General features: G+C 36.0%; 1 protein-coding gene across 4 annotated transcripts in view; it reads left to right on the forward strand.

Moving 5' to 3' along the window:
* The window catches only part of NDUFAF2 (NADH:ubiquinone oxidoreductase complex assembly factor 2), a 56,831-nt gene that overhangs the window by 9,849 nt on the left and 31,753 nt on the right, over nt 1-15,229 (forward strand). The window contains exon 1 of one of the 4 annotated variants that reach the window (XM_033511356.1): nt 8,505-9,200. The exons of 2 other annotated variants lie outside the window; for them this stretch is intronic. In XM_033511356.1, coding sequence (XP_033367247.1) covers nt 8,984-9,200 — 217 coding nt within the window. In that variant the 5' untranslated portion in view covers nt 8,505-8,983. Of the gene's footprint in view, nt 1-8,504; nt 9,201-15,229 lie in introns of those variants that run through there. One more of the 4 variants, XM_033511355.1, reaches the window with a different exon arrangement.

Genomic DNA, 15,229 nt, shown 5'->3' on the forward strand with positions numbered 1-15,229 from the left:
CCTAATGCTTCATTGTTAATTTATATTGGTGACTAATATGTACTAGTTGATGTCTTAGTTTTGATAACAGAGTGCTGGAGTAAAGAGTAATAAGAGAAGTGCGTCATAACCTGACCACATATTTGAGATACTCTCAAGGAAAGAAGATTCATCAGAAGATCTGTGACCATAAAAGGGAATTTTGAGTAATGGGATGTTCCCAAATGTGAACAGTGGTTGTCCATTTGTGAGTGCATTGCTTCTATCAGACATGGGGGAGCTTCTCACAGCTTCTCAGGGGAGGGAAGGTCCCTGTAGCTGTCCCCTCCACTAACAGAACATGACCACACAAGCCCAATACATGTATATAGTACTGATTCATTACTATGGTCAAGAATACCCCAGTTTAACAGTTGTAACAGGAAGATACACAGTGTAATGAAAAAATTCAGATAAGTAAATTGAGCTCTTTAATACCATGTTTTGCTCTCAGTATTATAATGTGCTGCCTAAAGACTGATAGCAGTCAAGGTGAAGGTTCTGCCTGAATTGGGGAGGAATTCATGTTTATATATCCATGTTATACTCATGGGAGTATAATTCATGTTCGATTCATGTAAAGCTTAGTCATGGAGGTTGATAAATAAACCTACTGCTCCATTGTTAAACTTAAGTCAGCTGAATATTGATATTGTTTCTCTGAATGTACAGTGCATAAGAGAGGAATTAGAAGTCTTGTCTCGAATTCAGCATCTTCAGTATAATAAACTGATACTCAGAGGAGACTGCTGGCTGCTTCTGCTCTTTCTTCTGTAATGCAGTTGTACTGATTAGGAATTGAGGAAGGGGGAAATGAAGTTCCCAGGCACTCAGAATGTCAAGATCTGTGTTTCCCAGTAGGACTGCTGGCAGTTATCTGGAGCAGATGCATCCAGTAACAGGGTACTCAAGAAACACTTGTTCCCCTAACCAGACATCACAAACAATTTAATTTGTAAAGAAAAACGGTTGCTAACAGTAGCAGTTATTGTGGGGGGAGGGGGGCAAAACCCACAAAAACAGGCAATTTTAAAAGACCTTGCAATTGAGGATAATGGGTGTTGTCTACTTCATGGTCCTGCACTCTTACTCCAAGTAAGAGTATTACTACTTTTTCAGGCTAGCACAAGGCCAGCCAGGCACAGCAAGTTCAGTGTTAGCCTATTTTGTTTGCATCTAGCAGCCTTCCTTGTTCTCCTATCAACAAACCTTCATTTTGTGTTGAAAGAAACTAAAAAAACAGATAAGCCTACTTCATGCAAAAAGAGCTTCTTTGCTGTATGAGAGTTGTGAAACATTCAGGCAGAGCAAGAGAGAAGCATCAGAGCTGGTTATTACCAGGAGACTGTAAAGCAGAGTGTTTAAATATGCCTGAAAAGTGCTACAGTTAATATTTAGCTATCAGGCTTCATTTACTTGTACTTTAGAAGTGGTGGCTTTCCCTTGTATGTTAGCTACGGTGCTGGTTAGTGTCATCATCACAAAATTGAAACAACTAAAGCTTCAGATGGAAAAACTGTCAATCAACTGCTGATTTTTTTACTACTGCAATAGTATAATAGTTTATATCTCTGTAACAGTTTCTTCAGATCAAAAGGGAGACATTTTTCCATGCTATTAAAATGCACTTGATATTTCTATATGGATATTTTCTAATTTCAGGGAAAAAAATTTTGCTTAGTCTATCCCTGATTTGAGAACCAAGAATCAGTATCCATAAGCATTGACATTGGTTCAGCGTAAAGTAGCAAAACTTTCTAAGTTTTTATTATTCTTGAATTATTCTCGAAATAATTAAGTGGGAGATTACAGGTAGGTTATGAAATCAGATGGTTTTGTGACATTCTCATCATCTTAAATTGAAAAGACATGCTGTGTAAGCAATTTGTGAGCTAGAGCTGGAAAATGGGCAGCTCTGGATCTGTGTCTGACCCAGATATGTAATAGCATGGGAAAAATTCCAAAAACTGGAGCCAGAGTCTATTGTGAACCTGAAGGTAAAATGAGGTTGACTGTATGGATTAACATGAGTTTGTCATTGATGAAAGGGAGAGATCTTATTCATCCTTTACCTTCTTTTCTGCATGCTGACAGTAGCATTCATGAGAGCTGTTGCTGAGCTAGTTTATTTCAGTTGAAAAAGTTGAACATGTGATTCCATGAGTTAAGAAGGTGGGACAAAGAAAGTGGGTGCAGTCTTTTGATCTAAAAGTGGAGTGGGAGGCTGGTGACTCTGGGTGGGGGAACCTAGAAGACTGCCAGGGGAATACATGCCTCCTTATGTAGCTCACTCTTTAGTGTTTCTATAGGACTACTGATGAGATTCCGATTTTTGTTTTGTCCTAGTTTAAAACAGATCTCTTGTATGAGAAAGAGGTGGTAATATTTGATGTACAGTACAAAGTTATATTACCTCTGTTAATCAAGACAAAGGAACTGGGGATTAAAATACATCAACTTGTAGACTCTGTCCTCTTTTGAGCCGAAAGTGATTGTGTTCCTTCTCATGTGTTCTTGAATCCCTGTAGCTGTATTATCCTGGTGTAGAGCACATGAAGGAAACCTTTCTCTAGTAACAAGGTATTTCATAACATGACACAGGACTACAATTACCTAAATGTAAATGGGCAATGAAGTGGAAATAAACTGCATGAGCTAGAAGAGAAGAAATTAATAATCTGTGATAGTAACACAGTAGAAACCAAAGAACAGCTGTGTCCTGTTCAAATGTGTGAATTGTAAATGTGGGTCTTCTTTATAGAAGGGTGAGTGAAGGAAATGAATTTTACTTGCTGTTCTCTAAAATTTGTTTTGGTTTTTTTTTCTTCTGTTGGCAAGCATGTCCTGAGATCATGTCTGACTTTAGTGTCTAGCTTCTTGGCTCTTTAGGTGTAATAGATATATTAGCTAAAATAGTTGGGCATTACTTAATGATAAAATTACTGCTGCCAGATCATGTGTTCTGCATGTTACCTAGTGTGAAATTATAGAGGCTTGTGGTTTAATTCCAGCCAGCTACCAAGTCCCATGCAGCCACTTACTTCCTGCCCCACAGGCAGGATCAGGGTAAGAACTGAAAGGGTAAAACCTGGAAAACTTGAGGGGTGAGATAAAGATAGTTCAATAGCAAAAGTGAAAGCCATGTATAGAGGAAAATCAGCATAATGGTTACTGAGTTATATGACTGGTTAATGATAAATGCCATCACTCAAAATGTCCCCTCCTCACTCCTTTTTGCCCCCACTTTGTATAATGAGTATGATGTCACATGGTCTGAAATATCCCTCTGGTCATTTGGGGTCACCTGTCCTGGCTGTGTCTGCTCCCAACCTCCCAGGCACCCCCAGCCCCCTCAGCACCATGGCAGTACAAGAAGCAGAAAAGGCCTTGGTTCTGTGTGAGCTCTGCTCAGCAATAACAAAAACATCTCTGTATTATCAATCTTGTGTTCAGCATAAATCCAAAACACAGCCCCATACCAGTCACTGTGAAGAAAATTACCTCTACTCCAGCCAAAACCAGCACAAGGCTACTAAGTAGATTATACGCATCATGACTCACACACTGACATTGCTCAATGTACTGCAATAACAGTGATGATTCCTTGTCATTTTTCTGTCTCTCTCCCTTAGTATAGCTTTCTCCCTTTAGGTGCTAAAAACATCAAACAAAAAAGTAAGTTAGGAAATCTAAAATATTTGACTTCCTCCTTCCTGCAAATTCATTATCTGTAGATGCCTGTCTTCTGTCTCCCATATTCTACCAAACAAAAAAAAAAAAAAAAAAAGAAAAAAAAATCTTGAAAATAAGCAGCTTCTTCTGAAACTAGAATGAAAATAATTAAGTTGGAAGAATAGTGATGTTCTGTTGCTGCTGATTAAATGTATTTCTTTATATGCAGTTATTTCAAATTTTCTGATCTTATAGTAGGAAAACACCTGCTGTAGAACTACTTCAAAAGTTTCTGTACTGCTGAGGAAAAAACAAGAGCCATATCTACTTTTGTTTTATCTTCCTGGATGCTGCAACATGATTTTTTCCCATCTGTGTTTAAATTTATTTTCAGGTTTTTATTATGCCTACGAGCCACAGCATTGTCTTGCATCTCTAGTATCTGCTTGGTCATTGAGATGGAAGGATAGCCTTTATCCAAGGTGTTTAAAGTTGATGTCTAAGAAGACGTACTCTAGATAAATAGGGATAGTAATGGCCATCCTTATTAGCAAAAACACATTAGCAAAAAATCCACTCATGGTAGAAATTTTATGCTTCACATCAAATAGAAGGTGAAAGAAAATTCTGAAATTATTTTGTGGATATTCATGGAGTTCTTCCATTTGAAGAAGGAGACAGAAAATAAATTATATATAAATAAATAGAAGTCCACCTGTTTCAGGCTATAGAAAGATGAGAAGGGTACAGAGGAGGGTCCTTCTTGCATAGGAGTTTCAAGACAAAGTACCGTGTAGTCCAAGTGAAAAATAGAAACCCTGTAGAGGGTCTAAGAATACAATTGAGTTCCCACAGTTCCTGACTAGATAACCTGTCTTATACAGCAGTGTTATACATTCATGAGTAGGGTGATACATATGCCATGTCAAGGGAAAATTATGTTATTGTAGTTATGCCTGAATGGAAGATTTAGCAGGGCAGAAAATCAGGAAGGTCTTACTGAAAATATCTTATGCAGAAAGAACCTACACATTGGAGAGAAATCCTGAGTACCAGAAGGAAAGGAGAATGATGGCAATCATCATGGGTATATGGAAGGGGAGTATAATAAGACATGCTTCAGACATGCTAATTCTTACATGAAAATTATACGTGGATTTGCAGGAGCCAGAGAGAGAGAGATAATAAGACAGGAGGAGGCAGGACTAAACTCTAATGGAGAAGGATTTGTTTCTATGTATAGGATGGGTGAACATTGATAGGAAACTCAGCAGAACTGTGGAGCATGCTTAGCAATAATTTGAATCAGAAAGAAATAGTAAAAGTGATTTATGTTGTGGTATCTGTACTACAGATACTTGTCTGAGGGGTGTTTATGTTGCAAAGATTGCAGTATCTTCAGAGGCTGAAACATGGGAAGACAAGCAGGGGTGAGGGACAGACAGTGCCGTGAGGCACTTGCCTTTTAAGTACTGAAAGATAATTATTAGTTACATATTTCTGAGAGTAGCTGTTAGAACAATTGCTGTAAATGCAGCAGCACACTGGAGCTTTTGTAGCTCATCTTGCTCATGCAACAGAAAAAGCTGGAAACCAACGAAATAGCACAGAGAGAAAATGTAACTATAGTGAGAAAGTGTGTGGTGGTGTTGGTTTTTTTTTTTAAAGCAGTATTGTTGACAAACTGCATAGAGGAAATATCATGAAAGAGCAAAAAAGTAAACATTGGCAATAAGGTGAGAGGGAGAAAAGGGTTGTATCCTCATCAAGAATATAGTTTAAAAACAAATGGAATTAGAAGGACTGAAAAGTTTTAAAAAGCACTCTTAGGTGGAAGTTTTAATGTTGGGTGGTGGTTGGTATTTGTGATTCAGTCTATTTATAACTGGTTTTGGAACCAGTAAAACAGTTCACAGAGGGAAAGTGAGCAGAAATGTATGGGCTTTTGAGATTTAGAGGTGTCTCATGCTGCAGTGTTTTCTTTTTTTTTTTTTTTTCCTCTGCTGTCTTGGTTTGACCCTAAAGGTGAGCACTTCAGAATGAGATGCCTGCCCTTACAGGTTCAACCTATCCCTCCCTTTTTAAGTTCAAAGAATTGCACTAATAAGGAATGACTATGAGTAGATACAAATGAAAACAGTAACAGTTTACTAACAAGCAGAGCAGCAGCAAGAAATAACAGCAGATAACCACCAGATACAAAATTGCTAAATCTGACAGACTCCCCTTAATTAGAGGCACAAAATACCATGTACCGGTGACAACCACCAATATTAAATACAGGTGCTTCCCCCCAAATTAAACCACTGTGTATTAATCTTTAACGTTTAGTTCAAGTATTGCATAAATGTATAATGTGGCATAATGATGTTAGCTCAATCTCTGCACCACTCATTATTTTTGGGATCGTGCACATCTTCTTAGAGGGCAGTATCTTTCAGTTTAATTTGAACTATATTTTAAGTATTGGTTCAGTTAACAAACAATCAGAAATTTCACCTGTTCAATTGTGTAGAAGAACATTTAATCTCTGAAGCACGTTATAATTTTGAAAACTGACAGCATAATCTGTTGGGTGTTGGGTTGAGTTATATTAAGTTTTATTTAAGGTGACTCTTGGTATAGTTCTGATTCAAAAAGAAGTGCTTTTATCTTTAAAACTGACCAATCTCAAATTACAAGCTTTTTTTCTGTCACTTCTGTTTCCCTGCAGGCCACACAAATTATGATATGTATGCAGTATTCACTAGACTTTTTACCTACCTCCTCGTCGTACTCTCAAGCTGTGAAAAGAATAGCAACCACTGTGTGTAATTTTGCTAACAGTTCACATGTAGCAGTAACATTTTACCCCTTTTGACTACCCAGCTTGTCTGTAGCCAGCATATCTCTGGCTGCACACACCTCTTTTTCTCAGGGTTGTTTCCCAAGGCATGTTCTGTAGCTAGCCTTCTGTCATACTGAAAGAGCTTGCAGACAATGAAGGCAATATTTCTGTGAATTTAGAAAATTTTGTGTTCTTAGATGGCAGTTTGTCATTTACTTATTGCTTTGAGTCTCTTCAGAAGGCATTCAGATTTATTTTTGAAGAGTTATTGGCAGACTGCAACTTTTTTGTTACAGTAAATTTTACACAGTTGGTTAAATCATGGCTATTTAATCCTTTAAAGTGTTAGTATTTTAAAATAATCATGTTATCATGAAATCATATAAATAGAAGACCTCATAACTGCTAGTGAAATTGAAACAGTTTAAAGGAGGTAATTTCTAGGCAGGAGTGGGTAGTTGCATGAATAAGATGGCAGACTCTTGAATTGACATTGGCATAATGGGGTTCTGATGTGTTTTGTAAGTGAACAAGTGCAGATGTAGAGACTCTGAGGTGTTTCTGTAAAATGCTGAGCCATTTCTATGCAATGAGGCTCAAGAATACGTTGGCTCTGGATTTGAATCTGTAGGTATATATGTCTAGCTATTTAATGCACTTGGACAAAATGACATTAATTCAATTAGATCAGTAAACTGTGGAGAAAAGAAGGGACTAGGAGGAAGATTGAGCTGACTAAAAAAAATGGTGACATTGTTAATTAGGAAAAGACACAGGATAAAGAAGTTGGCCAAAAGTATAAAAAGGGATTTAGAGTTGACTCAAAAGAAAAGATACAATTGGATGCATCTGAAGATTTGTGTAAATGTGATGAGTAAAAAATGGCTGAAGATGAATGAGAATTGAAATACAGTCTTTAATTCTCTGTAGAGAAAAAAAGAACCTGCAATTTGTTGTAAAATGAAAGACAATGCTAAATATATTTAATGTGGACAGTAGAATTATTGCTCATTAGAATTGATTTTTGAAGTATGATAAAGACCTAACAAATAGTGTATCTGCATCTGAAAAACGACAGAGTAGTGGATTAAAAGGAAAGTGATTGGTAGTTTCTTCAGTATAGTATTAAGAACTGTTTAAATAGTATACCTAAGAGATGTTTCATAGGAGCTAAAGAAAATAAAATGGTGAAAAAAATTTTTAGAACTTTAGAACAACTTGCTTGCTGGGAGACTGGTATAGAATGGTATGATGTATAGAATATGATGTTGGCTTAGTCTGATAGCTACTATCAGACTACCCTATATCGTAGAAAGGCCTTCCACTGTTTGCCTTCAGAAAAAAGGCGGATCTCCTATGCTTGCCTCTTTTTTAATCCAAAGGTGTAGAAAGCCTTGGATGGGAGAATCCATACAAGGAAGTCCACAACCCTGTTTTCACTTTTGGTGCTCTCCTTTTGATACTTTAGAGGGCAGTACTCTGAACAGGCTATTTGTGATGCAGACTACTAGAGAAATTTAACTTAGAGAGTCTTTAACATCGCTGTCTGCATAGTTGACTACTAAAGTCTGTAAGACTCATGCCCTTCAGGGAGGGAAGTTTATGTAGAGGAGATGCAATGTCATAGGAAACAACTGTGAAACAGTTTTTTGATGGTACATGGTTAGTTGGATTTATTTGCCCTTTGTCAGGAGAAAAACAGGCAAATAACAAAGCAGTTTGAGCTAATCTTTGAATAAGTGAAAGAAAGACATTGAAACTTCTGCTAGTTTTAGTGGGGATACTATTGTAAATATTAATGAACTTGGAAGGCTAGGATTTGATGGAAAATACCTAGAAATTGTTTAGTTAATATCTTTTTTCTTTAACGTCAAGCTTTAGAGAACTTTTATATTGTGCACACAGCCTTTTTAGGATCTTTTCATGATTCTAAATTCTTTTTGTTGATCATCTCATTGATGGAACATATTTGGAAATTACACTTAATGTGTAGAATATCAGAAAAAGGATAATGTTTGCTTTATTATGCATTAATTAGCGTGGCATCACTCCAGATGAGGCTTTTGAAGCTGTCATAAATAGGAATACTGGAGATTACTGAGTAATGTGATTATTCTTACAGTTTTGCTAATGGTTCAAAGGTCTGGAACACAAGTATTTCTGGAAACCTGCACACAGATTTCTGTTACACTGAGAATTATTTTTTGGGAGGCTGGCTATTAACCATGTTTCCTCTTAAAAGATGAACCTTGTGTATATTAGGGGTGTTGAAGTGTTACTATAGATGCCATTATCTAAGCAATGCTTATAGAATTCTAGAAATCAATCAGGTCTTGCCTGAGGGATAAACTGACATTTCCATTCACTTTTTAATTTCCCTGGGACTTTACTAGGTTAATATGACAATTTTTCTCTAGGGATCCATCAGCTGATGGAACTACTGTTATTCTGTTTCCTTCTCCCTCAATGATAACAACTGTAATGTTTCTTTTTTCTCTTCTTGCTGGCATCCAAATGCTTTTCCACAGGCTTTTCCTGAGAGAATTTAGGTACAAGGTTATGGCGCTGGGAAACTGGCCACTGTTGCAGTATTCTTTGTGTATCACATCCCCACTTCCTTGTCAAAGTGACATAAACTGTGAAGGCCACATGGAGCATATGAGAGTTCATGTTCTCAGAGAGGGTGTGTATTTCATGCCAATGATAAATCAACTGTCTGTCCTCCAAATAAGACTGTTAAAAAACTGTATGTGTCTGCTTTGGAAACTATTTTATTGTTCGTTTTATAAGACTTGGATAAACTTCATATCAATTTTCAGCAAGTTGTTTTTCAAGTTTTTTGAATGGAATGATTAGATTACATAGGGACTGCCTTGAAACAGAATACTTTGAATGAGAATGTTGTGGATATTTTGTTTTTTCATTATTATTTACTTCATTTGTGCCTGCTTCCAGTATTAGTAATGATTATGCTATATTTTAAAGTACAAAAAGCTTCATAAGGTAGTAGTGCTTCCAACCTTTTTAAGTAGTCTTGTCATTTACAAACTTTTCTAATTGTCTTAGGAAGGAGGTGAGAAAAAGGAAGTCTTCATGAGTTTCTGTGCATGTATGTGTAGGAGGTGTTATTAAACTAAGAGCAAAGCTTTTAATATGGGAGGGAAGTAATGCAATCTGTAGGTGATGTACCTTAATGCCATAAAAGTTAAAAATTTTGTTAATTTGTGGTACTTCTGATACCCTGCCAAAATGTAAGTTTAGTGTCATCCTAGGTTATATTGGAAAGAAAAAAGGAATCATGCTTCTTCAGTGGCTTACAGTGCAGAAGATGGCATTGGGGAAATACATCATACTAGGTTTTAAAGGATCACAGTTGGGTTTGTACTGCTAGGGGTTTTCTTTTACGCAGCTTTGTGTGGTTTATTAACACTGTTTTCAAAGATTTGAATCAAATATTCAATATTGAATCAAATGAATCAATAATTCAAATAAAGATTTGAATTATTTTGGTGTTTTCAGTTTTGGTAGGATGCCGAGAGGTTAGCAAGCTGGACTCCACATATAAATTGGAAAATTCTGCAATTTTAATGTACTTGATGGAAGTTTGATCAGCTTCTGTTGGAAGTATTTCAACACCCTGCAGTTTAATAAAGTGTCATGGCCTAGAACTTGGAAGATACAGATAAAAAAAAAGTAATTGTTTTTGGGAAATGGTGAGGTTTTGAAATAATGCAAAATGAAGTTAAATCACAAAGAGGCCGGTTATTATACAATGTTTAATACAATTAAGAAGCATTCTTTGTTCTTGTGCTTTGCAATTATTACTAACTCTTATCAATAGTACTCTCAATATTTTGAGAAATAGAGCTAGATTGTCTTGTTATGCCTACCTTCCTTTCTGGTAGGCTCCACAGATAAAAATAACCAAATAATACTCAAGAATCTGTTCTAATGAAAACTATTATAATACATTTAGTAATTACCATTCTTACTACCTACCCAAGCTGAATTTATAGCTAAAACTTGTGACTGGAAACAATGTGTGACAGAACATCTGCTTCACTATATAAAATTACTTTTATTAGAGGAAAGATTGGTGGGTGTCTTTGTTTTGCTGTTAAAGCTTATAAGTACATGGCAGTGTAAAAGTGAAAGTATCAAGACTACTAGATCTGGATGTTGTAACTCAATGAAACTAAATCAGAGTTCTGTTGAAATAACATTTTCAGCAAAGTTGAGGGGTGTTTTTGTCATGTTGAGCAGGGAACAGTCTAAGAATAGCAAGTTTATAAGGGCCAGTCTAATAAGTGTAGGAAGCCCAGTAATTTTCCTCTGAATGACATGCCTCTCCGACCTGCCCGTTTGCCAGAGCATAAGATTTCACCTAACTAGTGCAAGTCCTTCTCCAGCTGCATACCAGCATTCTTTCCTTGGGTGTTTTTTGGAGACTATCTGTATTTTTGACATAGACTAGTCTTCTTGCACATTTTTTGGTTTTCAAATCAGTGAATTATACGTAAGTTTAAGAAACCAGTCAGGAAAAGTGTATAGATCAGTTTTGAGGGTTTGGAATTGTGAACAACTCTCAGGTGATTCCAGTTCACGTAAACCAGAATGCAGGGCAGGTAACTGAAGAAGGGGGAAGGAATGGGGAATGACTCAGCTGAAGAAATGATGTAGTGATAAAAGAAATAGAAATGATAAAGTGAAAACCTTAGTACATTGAAAGTCTTCTGCGACAGAATTACTCTGTAGCTCACCTTTAGGTTTCTTTCCTCTTTCTGATAATGAACTGAAAGTTTGGTGTATATAAAAAGAAGACACCCATTTGAATTTTCTCTGAACTGAAGGACAGTCTTGTGTTTAGAATCTGGTATTTGAACTGAAACATGAAATGCAGAGTCATTCTTTTAGTGATGGTGAAATGCAGTTCAGTAAACCCTTTGCTCATCCCACCACAATATTTATCCCCAGTGAGGAGAAAACACACAGAAATTCAGTTAGTTCTCAACTACATGAATAGATAAATCATCATTAATAGTGAATTTCTCAATGTAAATTTTTCTTGCTTGATTTCTATATAATAAACAGACTAATTAGTTTGCTTGTAAATTGGTAAAGTGGTATTGTTTTATATATTTCATGTCAGTGCCTACAGAAGAGAAAAACAAATGTTTCTCTAAAGCAAAATATTTGAACTGCTATAATAAACTTGGTAAGCTATGTGTGCCTCCTAAGCTACTACAAGAAATGGTAATTGAATGAAAAACTTGGTTTTATTGTATTCAGAAAACAGTAAACAGTTAAAAACTCTACTAAATTTTGATTTTTGTAATTTATGCATCTATTTTCTGTTTTCCATCAACATTTAATGTAAGATGGGACTTAGAAGAAACCAACTATCTCTATGAACTATTTTGGCACTGTAGGAAATTAAATATTTAAGTTCCAGTGCAACTACTTCCTGGGGGTTTAACACTGCAAAATACTGTAAAATAATAGTAGGTTCAAGTAACTGATTTGAGAGTATTTGGAGTATTTTGAAGGCCTATTTTTGTTCTAAAAAGAACAAATGGGATTAAATTTTTTAATGTAAGATATAAAATAAATGGTTTTTGTGGTTATTTTTAACCCTTTCAATGTCACAGTTGAGATAATGAGGGGGAAAATTACTTATCTCAATCTGGCAGGCACTATATCTGGGCTGGCTCTATTTTAGTGAGGCTCAAACTCTAACATGAGGAAATTGCAGAAATTCACAATTCAAAGTGTGTTTCATCAGGGAGAAATCCACAGATTGTTTTGACACTCAGTTAGAAATTCAGCATGAAGATGGACGTCTCATGAAATTTGCAGCTCATGATTGAATTTATATTTCCATAAAGGCCATCAACAATAGCAGCCTGCAGGGGAAGTGGGGGGGGAAAATGACAAAACTTGTGAGGCTAGCGTTTTTCCCTCAGCCCTATAGTAACAAATTACTTGTAATATGGTCCTATACTGACCATGATTAAAGAGAAATATAGGCAGCCATAAAGGAAAGATTTTTCAGTTTAAGTGATTTGAACTAAAAATGTCTCAATGCAACTGTAACTCAGCAGTGTCCTTAAACTGAAAAATAAGACTCTTAGTGATAATTACAGAAGGTTTATCATACATGTAATTAGATTGTATAATAAATTCCCAGGATAGAAAATGTATTTAGGTATTTAAATATACTAAAATAGGTTATTTTTATTAGGGGTGAAAATCTCATCTCAACTGTGGCATGCTCCCTTTCATTCATGCACATACAAAGATAGGAAAGAATGTGTAAGATTTTAGTTGATTTTTCTGGGTAGCAAGTCTCATTATATTGGTCATTAAAAAAAAACAAATGCACTGACATAAGACAAATTTGTTATCAAAACAATTACTAAATGCCATTGAGACAAATGCTGTAATAGAATGTAACACATCTTTTTTGGTTACAATGCTTTGTATAATTCTGTCTCTTTCTGTTTTTTTATGGAAGAAAGAGGGCAGGAGAAGGAAAAGGTCAAATATTTCTGAAGTATCTTCTTTTTTGATAGAAGCTGTAAAGCAGTGTCATTGTAAATCCTCTGACAACTTTATTTCAGAACATCTGTGCATCTTAAGACTGTGGAGAAGTTCTTGGTGTTAGAGATTTCTGCCTGCAACTCTCAAGACAGCTACACACACCAAGATGTGTCCAGAAGGCTTTACCTCATAGTTTGTAGTCTGCATTGGTGCCATGCTTTGCTGCATTTAAGGAAGGTCAACAAATATGAGTTTTAGGGTCAGTAAGCACTGAAGAATTGCATAAACTAAAAAGGGAGTTCTCCACAGCTGGACAATGCAGAGTTGTGGTTTAGTATGGTGAGACACAAGTCATGTGATCTTGATATTTAAGAATTAAAGTGCTTGTGTGACATCTTTATATGTCACACATAGGGATATGGGTATCACATGTCATAGCTGCTCACGCCAAAGAAGAATGAGTTAGAATGCTAATTCAGTTAATTGAGCAACTTTGCAATAATGAAAATCTCTATGAGTGTCTTTATTTCTGAGAGTTTGCATTCTAGAGATTAAATTGATAAAGCATAAAAGAGTAATTGGTTTTAATTTTACTACTGGTAGGTTTAGGAACCCACTAGTCTTTGATGTACAAAGAAATGAAATTGTTTGGTTATAGAGTTTGTAAGTATCACAGCTTGTGTTTTTGGTGGCTGTAAATTCTGTATCAAACACACGTGTTACAGTTACTACAAGCTATACAATTTTAAAGGTCCCCATCCAAAAGCAGTCTTCTTTTCTTTCTCTGGCATCAGGGTAAATGCTTTGGCATAGAAATTTTTGTATAAACTTATTGACAACTATTGAAATAGTTGCACCTGGTGCAATACTCTTAAATCAATGAGGTCAAATAGGGATTTAAGTACTTAATTTTTAGGATCTTATTTACTGTGAAAGCACGTTGACCTCAATTTTTTTCTGTTTAGTCTACAGTTCAGTTAAGCCGGGACTGTGGAACTAGAACACGAAAAAACTGTCAAGTGTGGGCTCTGTGTTGCTTTTTGTGTATGTATTTGCTCTTTCTAACTTGAACAGAGACCACAGGAAGTCTGAGAATTGAGTAGAAAATTAAAATAAAATAATGGGTTGACTCAGATATAAAAAGCTTTGACTTAACGGTTATTAAATCCTTGTTCTCAGCTGTTGCACTTTAAGCTTTTTTTGCTCAAATTAGCTTTGAAAGCAGACCAGGTGTAGCTGCAATTCCTTGGGTATGTGAAGGTTTTTTTTTATTTCTTCACCACCTACACCAGTCTGAGCATACCAAAATCAGCTAAACTATGAGTTGTTTTTTTCCTCCAGACCAGTGTTACTGTGAAGTACATCAACTAATGGGTGTGTGTACACAGGCAAACTTTTAAAGAGAGCTTTGTAACTTAGCAATGTAAAGGTAGAAAGTAATCACGAAAAAAACCCCAAAAATCTGTTGAGTGGTAAATGATTTTACATTGCTATTAATCAACTAAATTATTGCTTACTAGTATGTATTAACATTGTTTCAGAAATTACCTTTGAAATACTTGTTTATCTTAGAACTCTAACCAAATAAACTATAAACATTCTTTATTTCTGTATAAATGAAAGATGCCATTTTGTAGAAAAGAAGAATAATGTTTAAGGCTCTTTAAATGTTTGTAGGATATGCATATACACGAAATGGATAATACATCTCAAGGACTTTAGGTAACTTTTATTCAGAAGTTGCTCTATTGGGTTGGCTGTGGCTGAAACAGATGAGTGTTCTTCCCTAACCTCCACAATGAAAAGCAAACACAGTTAAATAATAGCACCAGTGTTCTTTAATCCTTCAAGTGCAGTACAGTATTAGCCATAATTGTGTTCAGACCTTGTATAAGACTGAATTTTCTTTGCAAATCTTACACCTGCAATCCTGTTTTAAAATTCATTAAAATATATGTGCTGGACATGCTGGAGCTCCAGTATGAGCTGGAGTCCAAGGCAGCGAAGTGGTACGCCACTATTGACATTGCCAATGCATTTTTCTCCATTCCCCTGGCAGCAGAATGCAGGCCTCAGTTTGCCTTCACGTGGAGGGGAGTGCAGTACACCTGGAACCGACTGCCCCAGGGGTGGAAGCACAGCCCCACCATCTGCCATGGATTGATCCAGGCT

This window comes from Parus major, chromosome Z, assembly GCF_001522545.3.
Source record: "Parus major isolate Abel chromosome Z, Parus_major1.1, whole genome shotgun sequence".
Lineage (NCBI taxonomy): Eukaryota > Metazoa > Chordata > Aves > Passeriformes > Paridae > Parus > Parus major.